The sequence below is a fragment of the Dermacentor variabilis genome, chromosome 1 (genome assembly GCF_050947875.1).
Source record: "Dermacentor variabilis isolate Ectoservices chromosome 1, ASM5094787v1, whole genome shotgun sequence".
Taxonomy (NCBI): Eukaryota; Metazoa; Arthropoda; class Arachnida; order Ixodida; family Ixodidae; genus Dermacentor; species Dermacentor variabilis.
Window position 1 is genome coordinate 270814663 of NC_134568.1, and position 27062 is coordinate 270841724.

A 27062-nucleotide genomic window follows, 5' to 3' on the forward strand; every position below is an offset into this window, starting at 1 on the left:
AACAATTTCAGTTCTTGCAAACTTCAGTAGCTTTATCATACAACACAATGCGCTCGTGCAGTCGTGCTGCCTAGCTAGCGCAACGCGGTAAAGAAGCGGAACCAATATAAGCGGCAAACGGCATTCAGAACTTTAGCGAAATGCTGGGCTGCAGACGAACCTCGTCGCTTACTCGTTTAACTATGATCGAGTGGAAAAAAACACCGACGCGACAAAGGAAAGGATGAGAACAAGAAACTTCCCGCCGAAGCGACGATCCATTACTGCCGTTTCCCCCGCTGATGACGCTTTGAGGGGAATGATTTTATAGAACCGTATCGCCAGCACGTTTTCGTCGGTATTTGAGCCCCCCACCCTGCAACAAGTCTTCGACATTCCTTGAAGCTTTTGCCACCCCACACATGCGAAGAAGGGTGTTGCCTATTTTGCTCTGAAAACGTGAATAAGACAGAGAAGCACTATCAACGACACAACAAACTACGGCGCGCGTCTGGCTCATCTCCCGCGTGTTCTGCGCAAGGCCGCCACCAGTGGCGCGTCCATCGGCGCGCACTACGCGTTATGCTGTGAACCTCGATGCAATAAGGTTGACTGCAGTCGCACATCCTTTCATTCGTTTTTAAAGAAATGTTTTTTGTTGTTGTTGTCGTCGTCGTCATCGTTGTTGTTGTTGTTATTGTTGTTGTTGTTACTGCTGCTGCTGCTGATGATGATGATGATGTTGTTGTCGTCGTCGTCGTCGTCGTTGTTGTTGTTAATGATGATGATGATTATGATGATGATGATTATAATGATGGTGATGGTGATGGTGATGATGATGATGATGGTGAACGTGCTTAGCCTGCTCCAATGTGAGTGATGCGGTGTGCGACCTTTACAATGAAGTAACCTGTACAACAGAAGGATCTTGGAGGTCCCGAGCACTTCGTTGTAAAGGAGTTTGCCTGTATAGCGTATATAATTATAATCTATATGCTTTCTCAGAAAAATCTAATTGGCAGAATGCGCTCGTGTCAGTAGATTTGCCTCATGCGTTCGGGAAAATTTTTTTATTCTTTTGAAAACACAATCAATTTAGCTTCTTGTCTGACGTAAGACAATCTAGTTAGAACAAGAGTGACGTCATAAAATAAGCGCAATAAACGCAATTTCGTCTGAGCTAAATATTTGCGGCAAATGGACTAATAGCAAGGGCCGAATTCACAAAGCGTTACATTCGTAAGTGCTATTTGCCAGTGGGTGGCCGCCTTCGCTAATATGTCCAGCATCAGGATTGGCTGGAATGCCCTCTTACGAACCATTATGACGTAAGAGCGTTTTGTGAACGCGGGTGGAAGCTTGTACAGGAATGCGCTTCTGGGAAAGCACGAATAAAAAGGTGCCGCAACATGTGTAATACGAGTGAAAAACATTAGCATCCCCACGCTATACCACTACACCCCAATCTCCTACATGGGTCAAACAACTTCATTATAAAGGGAGCCACCCAGACAAAACTGCAAGCAAATATTTTGCGAGAAATTTCTGTAGACTCCATAAAGGACAGACATCACTTGAGGAAAAAACACAGCTACGGCCTTCTTTGCTGTCCTCCTGTGGAAATGCGTTCAGCTACAGGTAGGCGATCGACATACCACATCAAGAAAAATGACTGACTGCAGGTTAGTCAATTGACGCCCGAAAACAGACGCAGGAGACGCCACAAAAGAGAGTTGTAGATTGATTTTAGCCATCCTGAACTTCTGTAATTTACTCTAGCATTTCATCGAGCCAGCGTTTTTCTTTTTCTTTTCTTTCTTTCTTTTTTTTTTTTTTGCCCACATCAAAATTGGGCCGCCGTATTGAGGGACAGAGAATGACCGAAGGTGGCTGACTTATTCACAAACACGATGTGGTTTGACTGAGACCGCGAGACTGCCATCCTTTTTAATATCAGGTGGCGACATCTTATGCACAGCGCAAATAATGGTTCTGTGGCGGGATCGATTATACTCTGCCTTCATAAACTCACGGCAGATCCACAGGGTAGGACAGGCGCGTAATTCAAGTGATCGTTACTGGAGAAAAATTATTGCAGCTCATGCAAATTGGCTCTCATTTGCGAAAGATATAAGGTTCATGTCCAGCATATCTAGCAGAGCCTGGCTTTCGTGACGGAAACTCGAATGCTACGCTTCAGAATAATTCTGATTACTTGTGCTTTATATGGTATCGCTTGGATGAAAAGAAAACCCGCAAAGGTCGCCGTGCTTGCTTATTGCTCTCACGGAATAACGATAAAGGAAGTCAGGTACGTTGGCTCAAATCAGAAAGCAAGAACGACGTTCAGAATTAGGTTACTAATAGTAGGATAGTTTATTACAAGGAGGCACTCTGCTAATAGCTTCCGTTTTTTATACTATGAACCAAATTCAGCAAAACAACACACCTAACACATGTCATGAGAAGCCAACAAAGACACCAAGGACAACATAGGGGAAATTACTTGTACTTACTAATTGAATTAAAGAAATTATAAATTAATGGCAATGAAAGTGGATGAAAAACAACTTGCTGCAGGTGGGGAACGACCCCACGTCTTCGCATTACGCGTTTATTTTGCGCATTCATCGTACGCGTAATGCGAAGACGTGGGATCGTTCCCCACCTGCGGCAAGTTGTTTGTTCATCCACTTTCATTGCCATTAATTTATAATTTCTTTAATTCAATCAGTAAGTACAAGTAATTTCCCCTATGTTGTTTTTGGTGTCTTTGTTGGCTTCTCATGAAATGATTTATAAAAATCGGGCCCCTCGGTTAACCCTTTTTCTTCTCGTTCATACCTAACCCAAGTAACATTACAAACCCTACTGTCAAGCGCGAATACTTGTGGGATGTTTATTCTTCGTGTTTATTAGTATCTATTACAAAGGACACAAGAGTGCCTGGTATATATTTATATTCATTATTCTTTTGAGTGTCTCGTCCTAAAACAAAGGTGCGAGATACGGGTTGGTGGGTTATTTATAAGCAGAAAATAACGTTTTCAACTATTTGTGGACAATCTTTATCGAATAACCTAAGTCCATTGATCATGATCTCATACATAGTTTCCTGAATATATTTAACATACGAGCAGGTATGAACGCAGCTGCAGTAAGGCATTTGTTGTCTGTGCACAGTTAATTTGCAGCTTCTTTTGCATAAAGCGATGGAGTTTGATGTGGAACTCGGTCATGTATGAGAGACAGCTCTCTCCGGAGGTCAACAAGTACATGAAAGCACGAAAAAGGCACAGTCAGAACAGTGCATGGACCGGCAAAATACATGTCATGTTTTCCCAGAAGCGCGCTGTCATACACCAAGACGTGTAATGAGTTTACCATTGCACATCCAACGTTCCTCAACCCTGTAGAGGGAGGCTTTTGAGTCAGCCTTCTGAGCGTTCCAGGTGCAATATAAAGTATGTTACACGACTAGATGTCTGACTTGTAGTACAAGGGTGCAACTGTAGCACCAAGCCACATATTATCAAATCGATTACGCTGCTTGGAGCAAACTCTGGACATTCAGGTAGGACACCGAGTTCTTAATGAACGTATAGCACCTATAGCACAGCGTTATTTTGCGTGTTCAAGTGATTCCATTAAAATATGCTTCCTCTAGACCATTAAGTGAGCTTGATCTCTTTAAACTACTCTCGAGTAGCCGACCGCTTGTGGAGTTGTCAGCCACAGTATCTGTTTTGAGTTTCTCTCTGTGTCCTTATACAGCGACAGTTGTCATGTGACCTCACCAGCTGCCTTCGCGGCATCGTCGATGTACGGCAAAAACTAAGTGCGCAATATGCCAAGCGCGTTGTACAGTGCACCAACTGCGCGTCACGTGACGGCGCATTAGGTAGTCTGTCTGCAAGACGCGCCGTGGTTACTTTCCTTGTTTACTCTAAACATTGCTCTAGAGGGAAAGAAAAAAGAGTGAAGAGAGATAAGCCTTGTCGTTCTATTTTGCTCGTCCATGTCTTTTTTTTTTCTGCTAGAACATCGCTTAGTCTCAACCAGAACCGGCCAGCTTTTCATTCTTACAGCGATTTACGAAGCTTCAACAGCCGCGTGTTGCCGCCTATCCCGACTTGCCGCCGAGTTCCCCACTGTGGAACTTGGTTTACGCGTGCCTAGGAACGTCACTCTGCCTGCCATTCGTAACGGCACCTGTCTGTTCAAGGCTGTGGCCTACCAAGTGCACTGCGAGCCATTCCCGACGTACCTCAGCTGCCTTAAAGTGGCGCTCACTGTCGGATCGAACGCCGAATGAAATTGCAAATGAAATGTGCTCCAGGCTCTGCCGTAACAGCGTCGCTCGGACAGCGCTGAATGGAAATAAGGCTGCTGCGCGTGCGACCGCTGTGCGCGAAGCATTCCATCGCGAAAGTGCGGCAGTGAGTTGAGAAGAGAGCACTTACAGCGACGTGGTGGAGCGAGAGGACACGATCCGACATTTAGTGCAGAGTTAGTGCCTCGTGTACTCTGAGCGTCGGGGTGTAGACGAGAATGAATAATGCCTAAGTATGTACAGAGACTGTGGAGCAAAATCGAGAGGAGAAGTAAAGCGTTGCGGGACCGTCTATATTGGGACCAGTGACGCAATGGTGTTGCCAAAGGCGGGATGCATCTAAATAATCCATTTGCCTGTTTGTGTATCTCTTTTTGCGCATTCGCCATGAACGAGAGCCCATGGTTTCGCTCCCTCGATTTAAATTTTACTTTAGTTGCAACAAACAATATTATTTTCAACCAATTCCTGTGAACGAGCACGCAGAAAAAGGTTTAACGAGCAACTGAAACTGCTGCTGGCAAAAAAAAAAAAAAACAATACTCTCATTGAAAGCAGCTAACGGTTTTTCATTACATTTATTTATTTATTTATTTATTTATTTATTTATTTATTTATTTATTTATTTATTTATTTATCTATCTATTTATTTATTTATTTACTTTTACCGATAAAATTAATTCGTTTAATGTCCTGCGCAACTGGAATGATTTAGTGAAATTCTTACAGTTCATTCCATCTCAAGTGTCACCAACCGTTTTCAAAAAGCTCAATTTATCTTTACCACTAAAAACTAAATTTTATCCAATAATATTTTCCCAGTAAGGCGTCAATAAGCATGGCACAGAAGCTACTATCAGCCGAGCTTTTAACTAAAAGACTTCAGTGTGCAATTCATGCATGAATTGTCTGAACATGGGCACCAGGGGCGTAGCCAGGGGGGGGGGGACTTATGGGGCTTCAGCCCCCCCCCCCCCCCGAAATTTTTTCGTGCTGTGATGCACCGCCAACCAAAACAACCCACGGCCCCGGAAATCATTCTGGATTTTCTCTAGAAGGTGTTTTTCGCGCTCGAAAAGACATTTCGGCGCGAAGATAGTGAACTCCGGCTGGATTTCGTGACAACGCTCATGCACCACGAGTCACATAACGCAAAGATCCCCATCCGAGCACGGAGTTTCAAGGACGCTTTGATTGCGAGCGGGCTCGTCGCGGCATCTCGCAGAGGCCGCAGAATCAACGGAGCGCATGGATTTCAATTAGGGAACTTTAGAGGAATAAAGATCACATAAACTTCTTATGCGAAAGGTGCAGTGACATTTCCAAAGCCGTGCTTTACATTTTCAATTCCGGATCTTTGTGGGTTTAATGTTCTTATTAACATTTGATGCCAAAGCTGCATTTACTTGAATTGATCTCTGAATCTGTGATTACGCAACATGTTTATTTGCCTTGTTTGATGCATTATACACGGTATTTCAGCTAACTTTAGCCAGAGTTTAAAAATATGCCGATGCACTCTAAGAGGACGTGATCAAATGCATTTTGCTCACTTTTGTATGCATTGTGTAGCTATTTTTGTATTTTGTTTAATTAGAAAATTAGTCAAGATTAGTTAACCAACTTCTGAAGCAACGAAGCTAGGAAAAAAAATTCCAATTAGAAAGTTTCAGAGCGGTTTGCGAAACGTCCGAGTAAACAGTTTCTGTCTTTCTATCTATTAAGTATTAGTGTTTTTCAGCTCACTGCGGATTCCCGCGAAATACGAAAAGCACAACGTGACATGCCCGTTTGCGTGTCGTGATTGCACTGCTCCTAAGCTTCCCACGCACAAACGGCCATAGGTGCACTAGCTGCCACTTAAAAAGCGACAGAGCAGCGACGCAAGCGTTGGCTGTCCGATTTAAGCTTGCAACCGTTATCTCCTGCGCTGTGTAAAGCGACTGACGGACGTGGTTGTAATGGTATAGGTGGTAATTCCAGACAGCGATAAACAGACTATTGTGCATCGGCTGCTAAAGCGCGAGCAATTTCGTGATGCCTTCTTCCAACGAGGAAAAAGCAAACATGATCTTTGCCCTAGTAGCTGCAGGAAGACAGAGACGGCAGGCTGCAAGAATATTTCGAAGCTGGCACGCGAATACGCAACTGAGCCCGATGACAATATTCAACACCTACGAGTCGCTGAAGCAAACCGGCAGCTTCACAAGAAAGAGGCAGAGAGCTTCAGTCATAAATCATGAGGTTCGCTCCAACGTTTTGTCTTTCATGGCGGCTAATCCACACGCTAGCAGGCGCAGCGTGAGCGCACAGCTCGGTTTGTACAACTAAACTGCCTGGATGATTTTGAAAACAGCTGGACTGCACCCTTATCACCTGCAGTTGCATCAATGACTGGAGTCGAGGGATCTTCAAAAGAGACTCGACTTTAAAAATTGGATTTTGATTGACGAGGAGCAGAATTCTGTCTTTCTCACCAAGGTATCCGGACTGACGAGATGAACTTTTCCTGAAATCGCCAAGTAAATATCCACAATGCCCACTATAGAAGGGAGCAACATCCCCACTGGCTAGGGAAATCCCGCCACTAACATCAGTGGTCTTTTAACGTTTGGTGCGGAATATAGGACAGCACAGTCATTGGCCCAGTGTTTTTAACAACACTCTGACCGGCAAGTGGTATGTCAGTTCCTCAAAGGGCAGGTGGAAGAGTTCTGCTGCAACATGCCACTAGCCCAGCTTGACGCAATGTGGTGTCAGCACGACGGGGCCCCAGCCCACAGCTGCAGCCAAGCACGAGCAAGCCTTGATGTTGCCTTCAAGGGTAATGGATAGGGAGAAACGGCCCTGTGCTGTGGCCGGCAATGTCACCCGACCTCAACCCTCTTGACTTTTTCTTCTGGGGCTATATTAGGGATCACGTATACACCACGGAAGCGACGACTTCAGAAGCCTTGCAGGAGAAGATAACTGAAGTTTGCCACAGTTTTTCACCGACAGTGCTCAAGGCCGCGACAGCAAGCGTTCTCGAAGGTCCCGTTGTATCGCTGTAGAAAGTGACCTCTTCGATCGCTTGCTGTGAAAGCGCATGAAAAGTAAACGTAAATTCAGCGAAAGACTGCGTCTTGTCATTAATGATACGCTTATTCCACCCTTTTCAGCCTTCTGAAAACTGAGTTTTTTATTTAGGGATGTTCAATTTGCTTCCACCTATCGCGAAATGACGGAGCTGTTGCTTCCGGCAGCACAAGCGATAACCGCTGCGTCTGCTGATCGCCATAACGAACTTTCGCGAGGGCAGCACATCTCTGGCGTAAACGGCACAGCCGACGCCTACGTGGTTGCCCTGTCGCCTTTAAGTGGTAGCGCACCTATGGCTGTTTGTGCGCGGAACGTTGGGGAGCAGTGCAATCACGACGCGCAAGCGGGCATGTCAGTAGTATTGTAGTTCGCGGGTATCATCAGTAAGCGGAAATACACTAATACCTAATGCATATATAGAAAGACAGAAACTGTTTATTCGGACGTTTCGCAAACCGCTCTGCAATTTTCTAAATGGAATTTTTTCCTAACTTTGTTACTTCAGAAGTTGGTTTATTAATCTTGACTAAAAATCTAATTAAGCAAAACACAAAATATAGCGTGACACACCACGTACAAAAGTGAGCAACATGCACTTGGTCGCGTCGTCTTAGAGTGCATCGGCATATCTTTAAACTCTGGCTAAAATTAGCTGAAACACCCTGCATAAAGTGAATTTTGCTTAGATACGTAGATTTATGGTTACTTATACGTATATTTAAATATCTTGTTGCGAGATTTTGTGAATACATGTAGTGAACTTTGTTTTCGAAGGCACTTTTCTTGCTTTTTATCAATCTTCGCGTTTGTGCATTCCATTGTACTTCGAATTTCTAATGTATATTTTGCAGAACTGCTGCATTTTATATATGTGATCTATGTTGCGACTACGATTTCGGTGCAATTACAATATGCAACTGGTGACAGCTGCTCCTGCACAGTACATTGGAAGGAAGGACAGCGTCACTTAGATTTTTCCCTGTTCGTTGCATATGTACAAAAATGTAAACAAGGCTTTCAAATAACAAAGTATCATTACCATATTTGTCCTCAACCTGTTCATTTCACGGCCTTTACATTTATCATATCAGCGGCATGCACTGCTTTGCTGGTTTCGCACTGATATAGTTCTGAAGTTCGTGTGATATTTTCTTTCTTAATCTTTTCAGACGCTGTCTACACAATTGTGTACAGCAAGATAGTGCATCAACACCAAAAACACTGATGAAAGTAATGATATTTAAGATGTGTTGCATACGTCTTGAAACTTATTATTAGAACTGTGCCGTGATTTTGCATAACGTGCAGCATGTTTAAGCAAAATCGCGGCACAGTTCCAATAATAAGTGTTTCAACACGTATGCAACACATAACGTGAAGCATGTTTAAGCAAAATGAGAGGGAAAGTAGACGGTATTTTGTGTCCGTGTCTACATGTTGTATGTAGCTGGTGCACTTCTTTCATTGTTTTTCATTCACAATGTCATGCACGAGTCATAATGTTCAAGTGGCTGGATAAGTGCTTCAAGCTTTTCAAAACCCGAAATAGGCTATGTTCTCATGTTTGATGTTACTGTAGCGAGTTTTCGCATGAAGTCGAAATTCTGTAAACTTGACAAAACTCACAAAACAATTGACAATTCTTAATGTGTTCTGAAGTAGTACACTTTCTATGATTCTGAAGATGCAAGAAATGGCGGTGAAAGCAAGTTTTCAATCAACGGGATTAATAGGCATCTGAAAGGGTTAATAAATAGACAAACAACATGGAAGCATTGATATCAGTTATTTTTGGCAGAATTTTTAGGACATAAGAATATATTCTTTTATGAAAAAAATCCATATTTTACTTGTCTTGACAGTGTGTAGCGTTCAAGAATTTGTTTGCAGCATCTTTGGCAATGGCAATGCAGTTATTATTCATGTATTTGATCCCTCGACAAATTCTGTGGGGAGGCCAAGCTCCAACGTGAGCCCCTCCCGAACGAAATTTCTCGCTACGCCACTGATGGGCACCAAAACTACTTCATAAGCAAGGTAAGCTCAATGTTCTCATTCTGCTGATGCAAAGCATCCGATGTATTAATTTATTAACGCGATAGCGTTAAGGGCCCGGTATCGCAGAAAATACGGCGTCGGTGTCGACGCCCGCGTCCATGGCCGAGAGAATCATCCCCAACCACCCATCCCGATCCACGCAGGCCCTCCGCGTGGCGCATAGGCGTTACTGAACTCATTGAATTTCTCAATGTAAAATGCGTCAGACAATTCGTAAAGTATGACTTACACACAACCTACGGACATGACAGAGTCGGATCGTAATTTGAATCTACGAGAAAACATGATTCTGTCACACGGAAACTCAAGCACGAACCCCTTTTCCAACTGCCACTTGAGGTGCGTCTTAGTAGGAGCGGCACGGCCCGCTCGGTTCCTTGCAACACCATCAAAAAAAGGAGCAGAAAACTCGCCTTAGTGAATCGCGCTCACCGTCGGCGTTTCCAGGAAAACATTACGGTTACATAACCTGCAGTTGCCGGGAAGCGTGAGAATCAGTCAGGGATGTTTGAATGCTATCGGCGTTACACTCTTAAAGGCGAAGCTTTAGCATTCTCCCAAATTTTTATTTTATTCTAACCTTCACGTAATGGATCTAGACGGCTCATTAATGAATGCAAGGAAAAAAAACGGAGAGAACGCGTGTCAACCTTGTAGTTTACTCTTACATACGTATGCGCGATCGCATGGTGACTTGAGCACGATCCACCGGCCAGCGCGACTGGTTGCACGATTATGCGTGTGAATTCAATTTCTCCAAAATAGGCCGTGGTAAGTTTCGAATGTACTGTAAGCATAAATTGTAACGCGCTGAAGTGTAAATACGCAGCCCCCTGCTCCCTCCCCCACACTTACCCGCCACTTCTTATTTTTTCGTTTCCATGCGTGAGTGTGACCGTAGCGAAACTTATGCCCGACACTGAGTTCTATAGGCCACGGTACAATGCCATGATTTTATATTCCAATGCTACTTCTTCTCGCGCTTTTTGAGTGGCCCTGACAGCGCTCCATCCACGTTATTACCAGGATTGGCCGACCTTGAGTGGCGGGTGATAAGAAAGGCATACCATCGAGTGAAACGAACAGGAGATATTTGTGTGTATATGGTATATTTCGTTTTTAATAGAAGCTGGAGAAGTATGCCTGGCTGACGGCCTCGCATGCTACTCCAGGTGATGGGTAAAAGTTATGGTGTAGGTGACAGTGCTCATACACGGGCACAAATGCGACATAGATCCCTAGACATGCACGCACACTTCACCTGTTAATAAAGTCTCATTAAGGCCCGTAGTTCTCAAAAATGTTAGTATCTCTTTCGTTGCACGCAATGCGCAAGCAGGGTTTCGCCCCGAATCAGGAATATAGCGTAGTGTTAAGATGAAGTCGGGTGAAAAACTACAACGCAGCCTTCATAGATTGTCTCTCCGATGAATATCGACTGCGCTCACATAAAATATGCTGCAAGTCCTCAGGAACATTGCACACTGAACACATCGGCCTGTCTAATGACTGAAGGTTGCACTTAAAATCGCTCGTGTAAGCCACGTCAAGCCTGATGCGATGAAGGCATGCTTGGTCTTGCCTGCTGAAGCCTCACGGCTTCCTTAAGTCGCAGGATGAGTTGGTTCTGTAAAGGGGTCCTCCGTATTGACGGTTCGCATCGCATCGCACCCCACGGTACGCTGTGGCCGCCACACGACAGTGGTGTTCACAGCGACAGTGAAACAGCGAAAGGAAACGCTACATTACACCGGATGGCATATGACACTAGGACAGGTAGAATGTAACGGTTACTGGACAGTACCATGTGACATCGCTTCGTCTACACAGCGATATCGCTGTGTATATGCAGCGATATGTCACATAATACTGTCTATTAATGACAGTAACCATGTGCCGCAGTTGTTGCATTCACTTGTCTCGCGTGCGTTCAAATTCATGCAGCAACTGCACCCACCGCCAAGCAGCAATCACTTCCTGCATAGTCTAAACATACCGCAATGCATGCGTGCGTGCCCAGGCACTGCCCTGTGCGCTGCAGCTGTAATGAATGGGAAGTCGGAAATGAAAGCGATTATGTAGCTGCAAATAATATAATCTCGGGCTTTTCAATAGACGCTTATGAGCTACTGACGCAAAAAAAAAAAATAGCACGTATAATATTCGGCGAAAAAAAAAAGTTGCCTCTGAATTGCAGTAAGATAACAAAAAAGAAAGAAAGAGTTGCGACAAATCGCGTGATCAAAAATCGGCGGACTTCGCCTCCAGCAATTTATAACCACTCTTCACACGCGCACAGGCATCTATAGGCGCTTTCCCACCATCACGAAGTCACAAGTGCAAAATTTCATAAACTCTGCATTTGTGGCATCGAGCGACCAGTGCGAATTACTACCAGCGTGAGGCCTAACGTTCCTGCAGAAAAGATACATACTGTAAGCTGGAAATTCATATAAAAGACTTCCGTACCGAAAGCCCGTGTTGAACGCGTTTTACCGTTCCCTGTGGAATTATTGCCTGCCCGGAACAAAAATATAGACAGAAAAGACACGCAAAATATAATTCAAGTTATTCGCAGAACGAATTTCTCACCTCCTACGTCTTTTCTTGCAAACATGTTGACGGCTACGCTCTTTCCAGCCTTGTCATGTTCCTCCAATCCCTGTAAAACAGCAGCAAATTGGCTCAGTGGCACAATGCTTACGCAGGTCGAAAAAAATAAAATAACACTATACTGTTTTACCATGTGATTCAGACCAGAATGACAAGAATTACCTAGCGACATCATAAAAAAATCACGTAAAACAAGTGAGTCAGAAAAGAGTCTCCAACTTCAAGATGAACGCAATTTAATAATATTTGTCGCAAATTGAATAGATGTAACGGGCTACAAGATGCGGATTACAAGTAACATCGATAAATCGATTGCCTCCTCATTTCCATTCCTCGTTCTTTGACATCGGTGTGTGAATGTTTGCTCTGCAGTTTGACTAACCTTACGCTTCATCGATATTGATTATCCGATTCGCGAATGCGTTCTTCAACCGCACTTGTATATGTAATGTACCTAGTGCTTCATCTCCTCGTACTGTTATACTAACGACGATCTCCCATGATAAGCAACACAAAGAAATCCTGCGTGTCTTCTTCGTTTCTATGCGAAAGTTTTATCAGCCGTATAAACTTGTAAACATTCGCTTACTAACTAAATTAACAATGATAGAATATGTAAGCGTTACTCAACAAGGACGTAGAAGGAAACAGACACACAGAGACAGCGCTATCTTTGTGTGTCTGCTTCTTTCTACGTCCTTGTTCAGTCGCGGTTACACGTTCTATCATGGATTCAAACCAATTAACCCGTCAACGTGTTTTAACTAAATTAACCAGCACGGTGTCACGCGCGCACAGGTAAACATGAACACATCTCGCTCGATGACAGCGGGAACTGTCTGGGAAAACGCTCGAGTTGGGAATCGCGGCAGCAGCCGCGAGCCAATTGACCTCCGAGCATCTGTCGCTTCAACGCGAACGAAACGTCGAAAGCGCAGCGCATACAAAATTACCGACACTACGCGCACTCTGCAAACATCGCAGATCGCTTTGAAGATTAGGCCCACGCGGGCGCGTACTTTGGCCACGTCGCAGTTCGCTTTCAAGACCCACGAGCGCCGGCAACACGTCCTTACGGCGTCCACCAAAAGGCTGTTTCACATGGCGCGATTTTCAGTCAGCGACACAGCGAATTCCGTCACTCAGCGACCGCCGCGACGTCGTGGGCTCCCCGCGACTGGATCCCAACAAGTTCGTCGCGCCGTCGCTGAGTCGCAGCGATCGGCGCGACGTGGGAGGGGCAATGTGTGGCGAAACAATGCCCCATCAAAATAGGTGCTTTCTTGTTTTACCACGCGTTGCTAGCTCTGTGGAGCAATGTCGCGCGCCAGTTTTAGCTATGTTTTAATAGGGCGTACCTACCAGCGCCTACGGCTTAGAAGCTTCATAAAGATTTTTTTTTTGTCTTCCGCTTACACAATTCACTTAAAAGGAGACGCTGCACGCTATCCAGGCCGGGAGAAGGACGCTGCTTCAACATAAGGCACGCGCCCACTTGATCGCCACCGTCGTCAAGCCCTTCATCGCTACAAATTGTGCCAACTGCTTATACATGCACACTTAATATTAGCTTGTTCTTCTGCAAAAGCAAATACTCATCCAGGAAAAAAGTTGTGACTTCCATAGTAACAACGAAACTAGAGTGTACTCAACCTAACCACCTCACCGACGCCGCGCGCTCATACTTGCGGTGTTGTGCAGCGTCTCACTTACCGCATCTGCAAGCTGTCGTAAATTCTCAACGCTTTTAAACCTTAAAAATGATGTACTTATTCTATTATCCAATAATAATAGAAAAATTCGTATATTTGACTAGTTTCCATGTTGTTTTTATTTAACGATGCAGGCATGGATACTTCGTGAGCAGGGGACAATCCTGCGCGTCGCTGCGAGGGAAATCGCGCTGCCGCAGACGCATGTGAAAGCTGTCAGTGAAAATCGCTCTGCGACGTGCGCAGCAAAACGATTTTTTTTCTCGCCCCAATCGCGCCATGTGAAACATCCTAAAGGCGTCTACTACGGCGTCCGCGATTTGCGTGGCCAATTAACGCCGTAGTAAACGCCGCGGTTGTCTCCTCTCTGTACGAAGCGGCCGTCGAGGAGGACATCGAGGCACCCTAGCAGCCGCCGGAGAAGAACGCCCCTCTCCCTCGCCTGACCCTCCTGCCTGGCGCGCGACAGGAGAGGGCACGCATCCCGGCCGCGTTCCTCGCTCGCGCACGCGAAATTGAACCGCGTCCACCGGCTCACCCTCGACAGCTTTCACTCATACGGAACCTCACGGTGACGGCGACGCCGACGGCTGAAATGCGCCTGGAGTGTCCATATAATTGCTATCGCAGTAATATATAGAGCACACTTTTGAAAGAAGACTGAACCTTGTATCAGATAAATAATGGGGCGCGAGGACATACGTAGGTGTCATCTGTCGGTGGCACGCCGTTCCCGTAGTATGCGGGAATAACATGACGCGCTCCCGAGTCGTAGTTAGGCTGCCGGCGCTTAATTAAAACAGATCGCGGGCGCCCTCTCGGACATTTGTGTAGGTGCCTTCAACGCGAGGGAAGTTTTTCACCGCCGAATTATTGGTCCTGCACAAACTGAAAGTACAAAACGCTTTAGAGACGCTGAATATTTACAAAACGCAATGCACGGTCACTTTGTGCCGTATACGTCGCAACGTGATCCGCCGAACCGCCTTCTTGCGCGCAAGAAGCCGTTTCCAAGAGAGTACGATGTGAGATAGACTCGCTTTGTACGCTGTCTGCAAAAGCGAAGCCAATGACGGCTCAGTGCAGCGATCGCACGCATTCGCAGCGAGTGGCTGCGCTTGTGCATGGACGTAGGTGCGCGATATTTTGATTTCGCTGCGATCGTTAATGACCGTGCCTTCCTTTTCTTCTTTCTTTTTTTTTGATTCGAAAAAAATTGTCCCAAAATCGCCCGTGAACGATAACGCATGTCTGTCTCTTCAGGTGGAATACATGAAGAGGTACATTACTTTCACGACGTATCGTAATTTCCACTTAGCCAATTAAAAACCTTTTACTATAACGACCTTTTTAATGTATCCATCTGTTGAAACTAAAATTGTAACCAAGAACTATTAGAAATAGTGACTAGCATCGTTCTTGAGATATACGTCCCCAAAATGTGATAAAATATACATTAGCGCAGCAGTATTATTCCGGACGGTTGGAGGGAGGCTTTTAAGAAACTGTAATAGGAACACCAATATATCTCGTGCGACATTTTGCACATCGATGTGTCACAATTTGCGCTAGCCTTAGGGTTTTGCTAAGTAGACATGGCTTCCCTGCTGCTCAATTTCACGGTTTAAACAGGTAACATAAACTGAATATTTACAAAGTTAATCAGTGGATTTTTCTAATTAGCGACCTGTACATTGTGACTTTTCGTGTATGTCCGCATATTCAATAATTCATCTGAACACGCTGAATTGCGCATTCAGAAGCGATTCCTTAAAAAAGATCAATAAAAAATCCATAGAACATGATAAATTGTCAAAGAGCCTGAACTTGAGAACATTCGTGAGCCTTCACGCCGGAGAAACAGCGAGAAAAGAGGGACAATAAGGACTGGCAGGATAAAGCGCAGCTCTGCGCGCTCTTGTCCCATTTCCTAGCAGTCTTTTTTTTTTTCGTCATCAACGCACGGTAAATGCATAACGTACACACCTTCACCGCGCTCTAAGCTTTAGCTGACAGCATATGAGCATTTGACAAGTCATAAGCAATCAGCATTGCGCGAACGCTTGCAAACGCCATTCGAAAATACTTTCGTAATGCAATGATAGGAACTTCGTCGCACACGGGGACGTGCGGTAGAAGTTCAGGACGAGCCAATATTTCTCTGAATCCTTCAACGTCTTATTATTTATCGTAGCTGCGCTGCGAACCACAGCGCGGCTATGGCTCACATGGCGTGGTTAAAAACTTGTCTGTGTAACTCTCTTGTGTGCGTCGTCGCCTACGCGCCCCCCTTTCACCTCAGAATAAAAACTTTCGTTTTCAATCCCGCTCCTCTAGCTGCTGCCGGCGTAGCCAATGCGGCAGCAGTGTCCACGTGATCTCTCATGCTACGTCAAGCCAATGGTAGCGCCAGTCTTTCCATTCGTGGCACTCATCCGCGCGCTTTTCGTTTCTTTTTTTTTTAACTTCGAAGCGATTATTGCGACAAGATGCGGCGGGAACAATGTCTAGTCCAAAACGTCCGCTCCAAACATCCGCTCCAAATGCGGATGAAAATTGATCGAGGTAACTTTGAAGATAACAAAGTCTGAGGAGATAGGAGAATCTGGACTATGCCGACCCGAGACAATAGAACTTTGCCGACTGTAACTTGGCGTCGAATTTTAGAAAATACTTTCTTTTCCGCATCAAAAGGAAGACAGTGCTGCTTATGAACACTGCGGCGACAAGGAAACTATTGAACACGTTCTTTACTGTTGTCGCTGATACAGCTCACGCAGCCGGTCACTCGCGACTGCGCTGGCCCGTCTTGACTACCGGCCGCTTTCGAAGTCCTGGAACACCGGCCTATACAGTCCTCACCACAATTCGGTCAAGACATTCTTGAAGCTTTTACGTTCAAGTGGTGTATCAGAGAGACTGTATAGTGTTCACACAGGTTTCCCACCTCTTCTATTTCATTTTCTCGCGCCCTTTATCTCTCCGCTACTCTTTCCATCTTTCTTTTTTTCCCTTTACCTTTCCCCCAGTGAAGCGTAAAAATTTAGAAGCTCTCCCGGTTAACTCCCTGCCTTTTCAACGCCATTTCTCTCTCTCTCTCTCTCTCTCTCTCTCTCTCTCTCTATCTCTCCCTCTCTGATGGGGGTAAAGAGATGTGCACGGGAAGCACTACAGAGTCAAAGGCGCTCGCACAAGCCAGACGTTCTTATAAAGCACAAAAGTGCCTTCACTGCCTTCTGAGCCAATGACCGGTGGGGATGGCGTTCTAGTATTATCTGTTCACTCAAAAGTCGATCATCTAGTTTCCTGAATGCCTTGGACATAGGTTGTCTGTGCTTCAAAGTGAAGACAGTGGCATGATATAGGTGCCCAATGTTCTCGACGCAGTCCCAGACATCTGATGCAAGACTGTCAGTCACTCAAATTACTGCTGAATAAGCTGTCGTGAAGGCAACTCCCGACCACAGCCGACATAGAAGAGACTCTTCACGTCGGTACAGTCCGGCAGGAGGTGCTAGTTGTAGCAAAATGTTTAGTCTGTGCAATGTCATGCACTCTCCCTTCTTTCTATTGGCCTTATACCTTCCCCCAGCGTAGCGCAGCCAACCAGACTCTTGACTGGTTAACATTCCTGCCTTCCTTTTCTCTCTCTCTCTCTCTCTCTGGGGAGATAGGTTGGGCAGGGTTAAATGAGGTTTAACTGGACAGGTGAGAAGCAGTATACCTCGAGCTACTCTATTTCACTTATATGCAAAAAAAAAGAAATAAGAAAAAATTTTTAAAAATGTTGGGCATATCAAAAGTGATGTGTGACCAAAACTTTAAGCCTGTTAGATAATTAGGCGCCTCGTGGAAAATTGCCGAAGTTCGGTTAATTGCACTTTGCGCAGTGCGTCGGTTCAGAACTATCACGTGTATCAAGATAAAACTTGCTATAGACATAAAGCGAGTCTGGATGAACACGAGGGAGGAAATTCAAGGCTACAGGTGCTTTCGAGGCATTGTCTAAAAATTATCAAATTTATACAAAGTGTAGTTCTCATCGACGCATGGCGGGAGGCTAAAATGTTTGCGAATAACTGGGTGTAGTAAGAAGAAACTTCCTAAGAATAGATTGTGCTTCAAGTACAATTGTTGTAAGCGCATTAGGCGCGCCCAAAAGAATTTCCAAATTACCGTCGAAGAACTTCAAACGCTCGTTCGAGCAGAATAAACATTAATAACAGTTGTCGTAAACAAACAGTTCGACATTCCTGCTTGAAACTTTGCACACATACATGGGAGACCATCTAGATTTAATATCAATCGTCTGAAAGACCTTTCTAAATTGAGAATCGTGAACTTGAGAAATTTATTTGTACGCCATGCCAAGTTCAACGCGCCGCTCCGGTTATAACCCGGCGCTGCGCGCATTGGTGAGAAAAATGCGCGAGGCTCGCTGGTTCCAGCAGAACTCCACAGGAGCCAGCTTTTTTTCTTTCTTTGCTAGGGATGCGTTATAAGGATACAAGGAGCGCGCCAGGCGCCCGTGGCCTTTTGTCTCGAACTACTCGACTGGAATTTCGGATATGATTTTTCAAAGTCTCACAAGTCTGCTGGCTTTCGTCATTTTTTTGTTTCAAGCGCCTTGGGTTTTATCCTCAGACATCTCAACAGGAACAGCTGAATGGAATGTCTGCAATTCAAATCAGGCTTCAAGTATACGGCACGGCAGAAACGGGCACCGCATACAAGAGATTATTGCCGCTTAAGATTGTTCATTGGACCAGTGAAAACAGATACAAGACGTTAGGTATTTTATTCGCTGAAAAACTTGGCAAAATAATTTTGCCTTCTCCTGAAAAACCGCATGTGGATACAATACGTCTCTAGAATGCGCCAGCACATTACTGAGAGGCAATTATCCTTATAGTTAAAGCCACATGTTGAACCGTACCTGAGGAAAACACTAATATCCAACTTCCTTTCTCTTCTTATATGATAAATAAAGCAGCTTGGTATTCGACAAGCGAAGAAGGGCTTATTATTTTTTTTTCTGGATGTGGAACTGTTCTGCCTTCCATACGCCAACTAAAAGCCGAACAACCTGACCAGATGCGGATTTTTGAGGTAAAATTTAAGGTATGGTGGTACTCTCATATAAAGGCATGCATTGAAGTCCTTCACAGGGGACTAAACAGAAATGCCTATTTTCCTGTCTACTTCGCCGTAAATGTATATGTCGAATGAAAATTGGTCTGGAATGTTTCATAAAGCTGTATCTCGGAATAGCAAGGTGTGCAGATAATGCATAAAAACAGAGTTCGATATCAATGTTTCAATAATTAGTAGCACATCAAATGAAAGGGAAGCCGTTGCAAGTTTAGGCCCAGAGGCAAAAAGGTAACGTTCAGCCTAAGAAAATCGCGGTCAGAAAACGCGCTGAAACTCCGCGCGCCATAGCCGAAAAGTCTCGCGTCGGCATCAGCAGCGACACTCGCAGCCGAAAATGTTCTGGCGCAAAAGTGCGCGCTCAAAACATTGCCTTTGGTCGTACGAAAATGTGACACCTTCGATCCTGACAAATAACCAGCAAGTCTCCGCCTTAGACCTCGCACCTTGAAACCGGAAATGAACTTCGCACTCAAACGCAAATAGGCGCTCGCTATACAGACAGCTTTCATTTTCTTACAACCGAACGTTCTTGTTCTGTTTATATATACCTAATGTTCTATAACGCATGGATCTTAGCGAGAACTGCAGCTTAGAGCTCAACCTAATGTAATATAACGAAGTAATCTCGATCTGATACAAACTAAGGGAAATCCTACAGCCACGGCTGTCGGATTTCGTTGCCGAAGTTATCAAAAAATATTTAACACACCTTGTAAAACCAGCGGTCAGTACGGCATGATGCCATCTAAGCTCCTAAAATGCTTAGAAGGCGAACAACACCCAACAAAAAACTGGATCAGCCTTCATATAGCAACAGCGCCAATGGCCAACACGCAAATACAAAGGTGACCACGGGACAGAGCTGGTCCCGTGGCCTTCTTCATCTTTGTGTGTTGTCCGTTTCCGCTGTTACACTGTGCAGTTTCACCAACTCGTCCAACTTTCCGTCTTATTAAGTCAACCCTCCCTAGATAATTTTTACTCCTAGGTGTTCCAAAGTACGACATCAAGGGCCAGGTACAAGAGCTCACCCCGATTGGGTTCCATTCGTGTAAAAGTTGCGCTTTAAAACAGAAATAAAAGCAAAGAGTATGCCCTTACGGGTGAGGAAGTAACGTGGAATAAAAACAGCTCCTGACCAAAGTAAACTTACAAAGCGCCCAGGAGGCGAGATTGCCGAACTGCATGCAAGACCATGCCTATAGAAGCAAACGAATTGTCTTAAGCTCGCCGTAGCATAAGTTCACATATCAAGAAAATTCTAACGCAGAACGCGAGGCGCATCGCCGCAGCGTGATGTCTCTGAAAAATGAGACGCATGCGGCGTTTTTGCCAATCTTCTTTCATATCTGAAGTGAACAAAACAGTCGGGCACTAAACGGATAACATATAGAAAGCGAGACCATGACGACAGCTAGAAAGTGGCGACCCCTTCATTGGCGTGTAAAAATGAAGGCAGCCAAAATAAATGAAAGAAGAAGATGCTCACCTTTGGATGCTCAGGTCCACAAAACGCACAGTATAAAGGGTGGAGCAGTTGAGAGCAACCAAGCGGCCTACAGGATAAACATGGCTGCCCGCTGAGGACTGTGTCCTACGGAACCAGCGAACTTTCAGCAAGCCGTGCTCCTTCCCGCGTGTTTCCTGTCGAGCGCGGATTTCAAAGCGTCGCGTGCGTGTCCTGGCGCTGGTTCCGGGCGATCCGAGTTCCGTGAACTTGCTGCAAATCGAAGCACCGCCGCCACCGCTCTGAAGCCAAACAACGTTGAGGGATATTTTTTTTTGCGCCCTCTCGCCTCTTCGCTTGCTCGGGTTGTTTCTAATTCTTTTTTCATTTGTTATTCCCTGGTAGTCGTCACCTTTGCACTGCGCATGCTCTTGGAACAGCCAAAAAGGTGCTAATTTTAAAGCGCGCCGCCGGTGCCGCCGAGGAAGCAGTATAAATAGCTGCCGGCGAGAGCTCGCGATGTCTGGAACCTCGTAAAGGCAGCCGGCGAAGGTCCCCTCCAGAGCACGCAGTTCCCGTCCACCTAGCCGATTGCCGAGTTCTTCCCAAAGACCACGTCTTCCGCCGCGCCCGCTGGCGACCGCCTCGTGACGCTTGGCGCTCCTGACGTCAAGCAACCAGCCCACGCTTCGGATCCTCGTGCGTCGGCGTCCGTGCCGGCTGGGTCAAGCTTGCCGCTCGCGGCGAGTCCCTCGTGCGCGGCATTTGCGAGTGGCGAAAGGCCAGCACCTAGCGTCAATCTACCTGGCTCCCTCTGACTCGTACTCATACCAAGGGCACAGAAGGATAACCCAAATTTATGTGCCGTATGTTCGTAAGCTTGTATGCTGCTGTCTTCATCATACGTTGTTCTTTTCTTTCTTTGCTTAGGAATTCAGCTTTTAAAGCTTAGTCGCAAATAAATATCTCACAGGCTCATTTACACTCGCCAGTGTAATCAAAGCTATCCATGGATGTCCACCGTGGTCCACTGGTCATTCATTGGCTTTCTGTGCATAGTAATAAACATAGGCATTGACCTAAACTTTCTTTTATTCCGAATTTGAAGCCACGCGCATCCAGAACCATCTGTCACTGGTCTGATCGTATTATTTCTATCAGTTATTGAGCAAACTGACATTAATTTGTGAGAGACTTTGCATCCTCACGGACGGCGAAATGCGCCCGTGAAGTGCCATTCGAATGCAGCGAGATGACGCCACAGTCCAGGATGCTGCATCAACAAACCAACATGCCACACGACGTTGCGTCGCCTTCTGTGTGTTCACTAAGCTTAATTGGGTTTTACCAGGATAAACTTGAGCAGACTGTCACTTTGTCTGTAATAATCACTATAGTATATAAACAAAATATGTGCTTCTTCAGGTTTGTCACATACAACTCCGTAATAAGGATCCGTTGAAAAGCCATTGCATCACTGGGCTTTCTTCGTATCTCAGGAGGTTAAACCAGTTTGGACGAGCGGGCAAATAAGTGACACCTGTGGCCAGATATGCAGTCACGCGGGGATTTTTTTTTACCAGTCCTAATATAAAAACAAGGTGCGCACTCATAGGTTGCTGTTCACGTTGCTTCTGCCCTATTTTACACTTTACTGATGCAGTATAGCTGAGCAAAGTTACGACTGGATCCTACGAGCTGCTAATATTCTTAATGAATTTCGGCTAAGGATTTATGTTTTTCAGTTATCGAGCCCATCAGGAGAACTAAATCGAATGTTTGCAGAAAGTCGCATATTGGGTCGAAGGCGAAGGCAAACGTCCTATAGGAACGTTAAGAAAGTAAGGCAGCCTTGTTCAAAGAGCGCTTACGTCTCGTAACCTCCATACTCAATAAATACATATTGCTGGATAGGTTTTATACGGCGTCCTCAAAGTTAAACGATCAGTAACTAAAAAGAAAGGATTTGCTAGCTAATCAAATGCTACTTGTCCAAGTGGATTACGCGCTGTGGCGGACACAATTTTTGCGAACAAGTAGACTCAGCAAACACAAATTGACAAAAATGCGCTAACTTGTTGAATTTTGTGATAATGGCATATGTTTATATTATAAACTTGAATAAAATCATGTTGAAGACAACTCCCTTTTACAGGGTAGCTGTTAGCCTCTAGTTGGTCGGGATTTTTCGTGTCCGTCAGCAAAACAAAAAAAATTGAACCGAAAAAAAAAGTGCATATGTCCTTTGGAATCAGGCATACAAAACACCAGCTCAGTATTCATTTCAATAAAAAGAAGCTCAAAACAGGCGCCAAAACCGCATGATGGATCATCAGGCGCCTGTGAACAATGCGAGCCACGTTCCTTCCCTCCGCGTGTGTTTCCCGGTAAAGATTACGGTTGCATAAGCTACTCCGGTGGGAAAGGGACAACAGCAGCGTACGAATCAGTGAGTGTCTTCGCCAAACTTCATATATAAAAGGGAGACCTGCCTGGCAACTCATTCAGTTCATTGCAAGACCGCTATGGCTAGACCACGCAAAGTTAAGCCTCCCGAAGAGCAGCGTGAATACGATGAGCGTCGAAGAGTGCAAAATCAGAATGCTCAACAACGGTGTTGTGTTAAGACTAGTCAAAACAATAAAACATTTCATATCCCCATCGACGGCATTTGAGTGGTTTTCAAAATAACAGCTTCGCTGGCCATCCACTTTCGCAGGGTCGGAATGGCAGTCAATATTTTTCTTCTAAAGCGTTTGTATTCCGAGATATTCATCATCAAGTTTGACACTCCAACGCTAATTTCGCATTCAGACGCGGAAGTCCCGACACAAAGATGACCCATCCCACCTCTCCTAACCCCATGTGACGTAACTCAATCCGTATAGCACACCAGTCTAGAAGCTGAGTGAAGCAAAAACAAGACTGGCCCCGCAATCGAGTACGTCACCCGGGGAGTTCGTCTTTATGTCTAAATTCCCGCCTCTGAAATCGAAATGAGCGTCCTGCTGCGCTAAAGTTGGTGATAAATATCTAGGGACACAGAGGCTTTAGAAATGTGCCAAAAAATGAAGTTATCCTCGAATACCATTGTCTTGAAGTTTCTAATATAAACATATACCATAATCCCGATATAGTGTTTTAGCGCGAAAGTGTTTTCACATGCGCAAAGGAAGAGACACACACAAGCAATTTAGCGCTTGTGTATCCCTTCCGGTGTCCGTGTGAAAACGTTTCCGCGCTAAAACACTATGTGAAAGATGTCCCACCAACAAGGCTAAAGCCAATCCTTGCATAATCACGAACTTGCAAAAGTTAACAAATTTGTGATAATTACATACTTGCTGACATCACTTGCTCACAAAAGCTGTGTCCGCCACAGCGCATAAACCACATGTCCAATCAGCATTTGAATAGCTGTAGCATAGCTCTTTTGTTAAAATTACTGATAGTTCAAATTTGAGGACCCTGTACAGTATCCCATATAATCATACACGGCATATTGGATGTCGGGATTATGGAGCACATGGGTTTTTGAAACGGAAAGTGTAGGAAGGCGGAGAAGGAAAGCTCACGGGAGGCGAACGGTATCCTTGGAAGCGTCAAGGAAACAGCAGCTTCAGCAAACCATCAAAACGATCTTGCTGCATGTTCGAACGCCCAAACATATGTTCAGCGTGCGCCCACCAGTCACATTGCATCTAAACAATAAACAGCGCTCCATAAGATGTCATTACTGCTGTTTGTGTCCTTGCTTCTTAGATGCCTGCAGCAGGTGCTTGCGTTCCTCTGCTTTCTAGTTCATTTGTGGATCATCAGAGAAAGAGAATAAACTATATCGGCTTACATTTAGTCTACCCGTTAACCTAGCTCACACTTCACTAAATCCTATGCGTCCATAACATAACGGGCATGACTACCCAATAAACGCAAAAGAAGTAGGAGAGTGCGAATATTTCAAATTTCGAATATGAATCCAATAAACAAATTAAAATCCGGGCTTTCACGTGCCAAAACGACGATATGATTATGAGGGACGCCGTAGTGGGGTCAGGATTAATTTTACCGGGGTTCTTAGTTAACGTGTACCCAACGCATGTTATACAAAAGTTATTGCATTTCGCACCCATCGAATCCCGGCCGGCGCGGTCGAGATTTGATCCCGCGACCTCGGGCTTTTCAGCGCAACTGCATAGTTGTTAAGCCACCATGGCGACTGACGGATCGAATAGTCCTTGCTATTTGATTCTTATTCGATTTGAGAATTCACTATTCAAAAATGTCGAATATTATTGTGTATTCAAATATTTGAGACTATTGCAGATGTTCCCCTCGATGTTGGTGATAGAAGATTAAAGGTGTGGATATCGCGAGATCACATTACAGTTGGCAAGACGATGACGTTGATTGCAAAGTGTTTATTGTTTATTAAGAGGATGAAATAGCCAGCGATAGATAGGAAAGCTTTTTACAAAGACATCCGAAAGCTATACTGTAGACGATACTGACTAGAATGAAATTCCCCCCAGTTATGTCACAATTTCTCGTTTTGTCCGAGTATTTCTGAATTTGTTCGGATCTCCCCGTCCAGAGGGCCACCGCATATATTTTTTTGAAATTTTCTTTCCCTACCCTTACGGATTTGGAGCGGCTACTGCTGCTGCTGCTACTTCTGCAGGGTCCGTTGGTATCTCAACGGAGATATTTGTGGACATGTATATACGATGGTTACATACATTCGCCGAGTGCAAGTAAAGCTAACGGGCTTTTATTACCCTTGTGTATATATGGTGACCGACAAAGTAGTGCCAGTAGAGAGAGGTCATATGGGAAAGGCAAGAAGGTTAACCAGTGTGATCCCGGTAGGCTACCCTGCACCGGGGAAAGGGGAAAGGGGGTTTAAAGAGGAGAAGGAAGAGAAAACTTCACACTTTGCCCTGTTACACAGACAAGCGTTCATCGCTGAGTTAGTCACAGGCGCTCATACGACCTGGTGCATTTCAAAAAACGCAGCAGCACCTTTGTCCCCTTACACGTAGCAGACGCACGAGGCCACGGGGTTAAGATCTACTCCCCTGTAAAGATCCTGTCATCTAAGTGCCCCAAAGCTGTCCGAAAAGCACTCCTCTCATCTTCGTGTGTCAGGCAGTCACATAGATGATTGTGGTTTCCTCAACATCAAATGTGCTGCAATTGGCACTGTCCACCATTCCAATTAGGAATGAGTATGCGTTTGTAAAAGAAACTCCTATTCGCAGGCAGCATAGTAATGTTTCTTTCCATCGGCTAAAACCCGGTAAAAGTTGTAATTTCATATGTGGGTCACTGCCTCAACTCTTTCACCTAGATGATGCCACCCTTCTTTCAACAAGAAAGGAGCACCTCCGGCGCCGCACACGTGCTCTCATACCTCCGTGTGCGGTAAACCTCCCCCACGGTCTTACTCGTGCAGAGGAGGTTGCGCTTCGGAGGATCCGGGTCGGGGTAGCCCTCACTCCTGCCGTGACTCGGAAGTGGCCGCACTTTCGCCCGTTATATCCTCGTCCTGAGTGTCCACTCTGCAAGTCGCGAAATGCTGAAGCCGACATCCACCACCTGCTGTGGGTTTGCCCTGCACTGAAACCGACGAGGCTCCGACACCTCGCAGCAGCGGGACTCTCGCCGCATAATCCGAGCCATTACACTGCTTGGACGCAGGGACCGCATTATCGATCCCTCTTGGACTTCATTAGGTCAGCAAATATTTTTTCATTCATTTAATCATCCTTATTCACCCCCATCCCATACCCTTGTATGCCCTGAGGCATTTACCCTCGCATTAAAAAAAAAGAAAATATGTGGGTCTACGGCATATAGAGGCCGGTCGGTAACTCCGGTGTGTTTCATTTTCTGAGAGTTATAATATGGGCAGGACCGCTGTGGTGCCGAGCTGCATCCGTTCTCGACAATGGTATCGAGTTGCTTTCACATTCTCCAAGTGCCTCATGGGCAGCTTTGTCGGCACATTCATTGCCAGTGATGTTGCAGTGACCAGGTAGCCACTGAAATACGATGTCGTGGCCTCTGTCCACCGCTGGATGGTAACGTAATCGTATCTCTGCTACCAATTATTCATGTGGGCTGCGGCGCAGAGCTGATACGAGTGACTGCAGGGCTGCCTTTGAGTTACAGAATATATCCCATTGATTTGGGGACTTTTGGTGCCCATAAGTCACTGCGCTACGGAGGGCGGCAAGTTCAGACCTTGTCGATGTTGTGACGTGGTTAATCTTGAACTTCTTGCAGAGTGATGTCGCCGAAATAACTACCACACCAGTAGAGCTGGTTAGAGTCGAAAATCCATGTGTATAAATGTGAATTCATTTGGAGTAAGAATCATGCAGTAGATACAGAGCGGCTTGATTCAGGGCACAAGTTGGCAAGTCGGACTTCTTTGCAGCTCCTGGAATGGAAAGCCACATTTGCGTCTTCGTGAGGCACCACAAAGGACAAGGTGATCTTGCTGCAGGAGTGAAGTCTGATGGAAGAGAGGATCGGTAGGAAGCTATAATATCCGAGAAAAGTTGCATCTGATCTACTTTCCGAGAGAGAAGCGAGACGTTGAGACCGCAGTAGGGAATGCTGTCGAAGATTACGTCTAAGGGTGCCTGTGGCGACGTACGTATTGATGGGGTATTGATGGGGT

At 45.3% G+C, this 27062-nt stretch overlaps 1 protein-coding gene across 3 annotated transcripts in view; it reads right to left on the minus strand.

Moving 5' to 3' along the window:
- LOC142564583 (uncharacterized) overlaps positions 1-20753 on the minus strand; it is a 219690-nt gene extending 198937 nt beyond the window's left edge. For all 3 annotated transcript variants that reach the window (XM_075675649.1, XM_075675653.1, XM_075675642.1), the window contains exons 1-2: positions 20420-20753; positions 12044-12113 (exon numbers count right to left, since the gene is read on the minus strand). In XM_075675649.1, the coding sequence (XP_075531764.1) occupies positions 12044-12068 (25 nt within the window). In that variant the 5' untranslated portion in view covers positions 12069-12113; positions 20420-20753. The remainder of the gene's footprint in view (positions 1-12043; positions 12114-20419) is intronic.
- Between the last annotated feature and the right edge of the window lie 6309 nt (positions 20754-27062).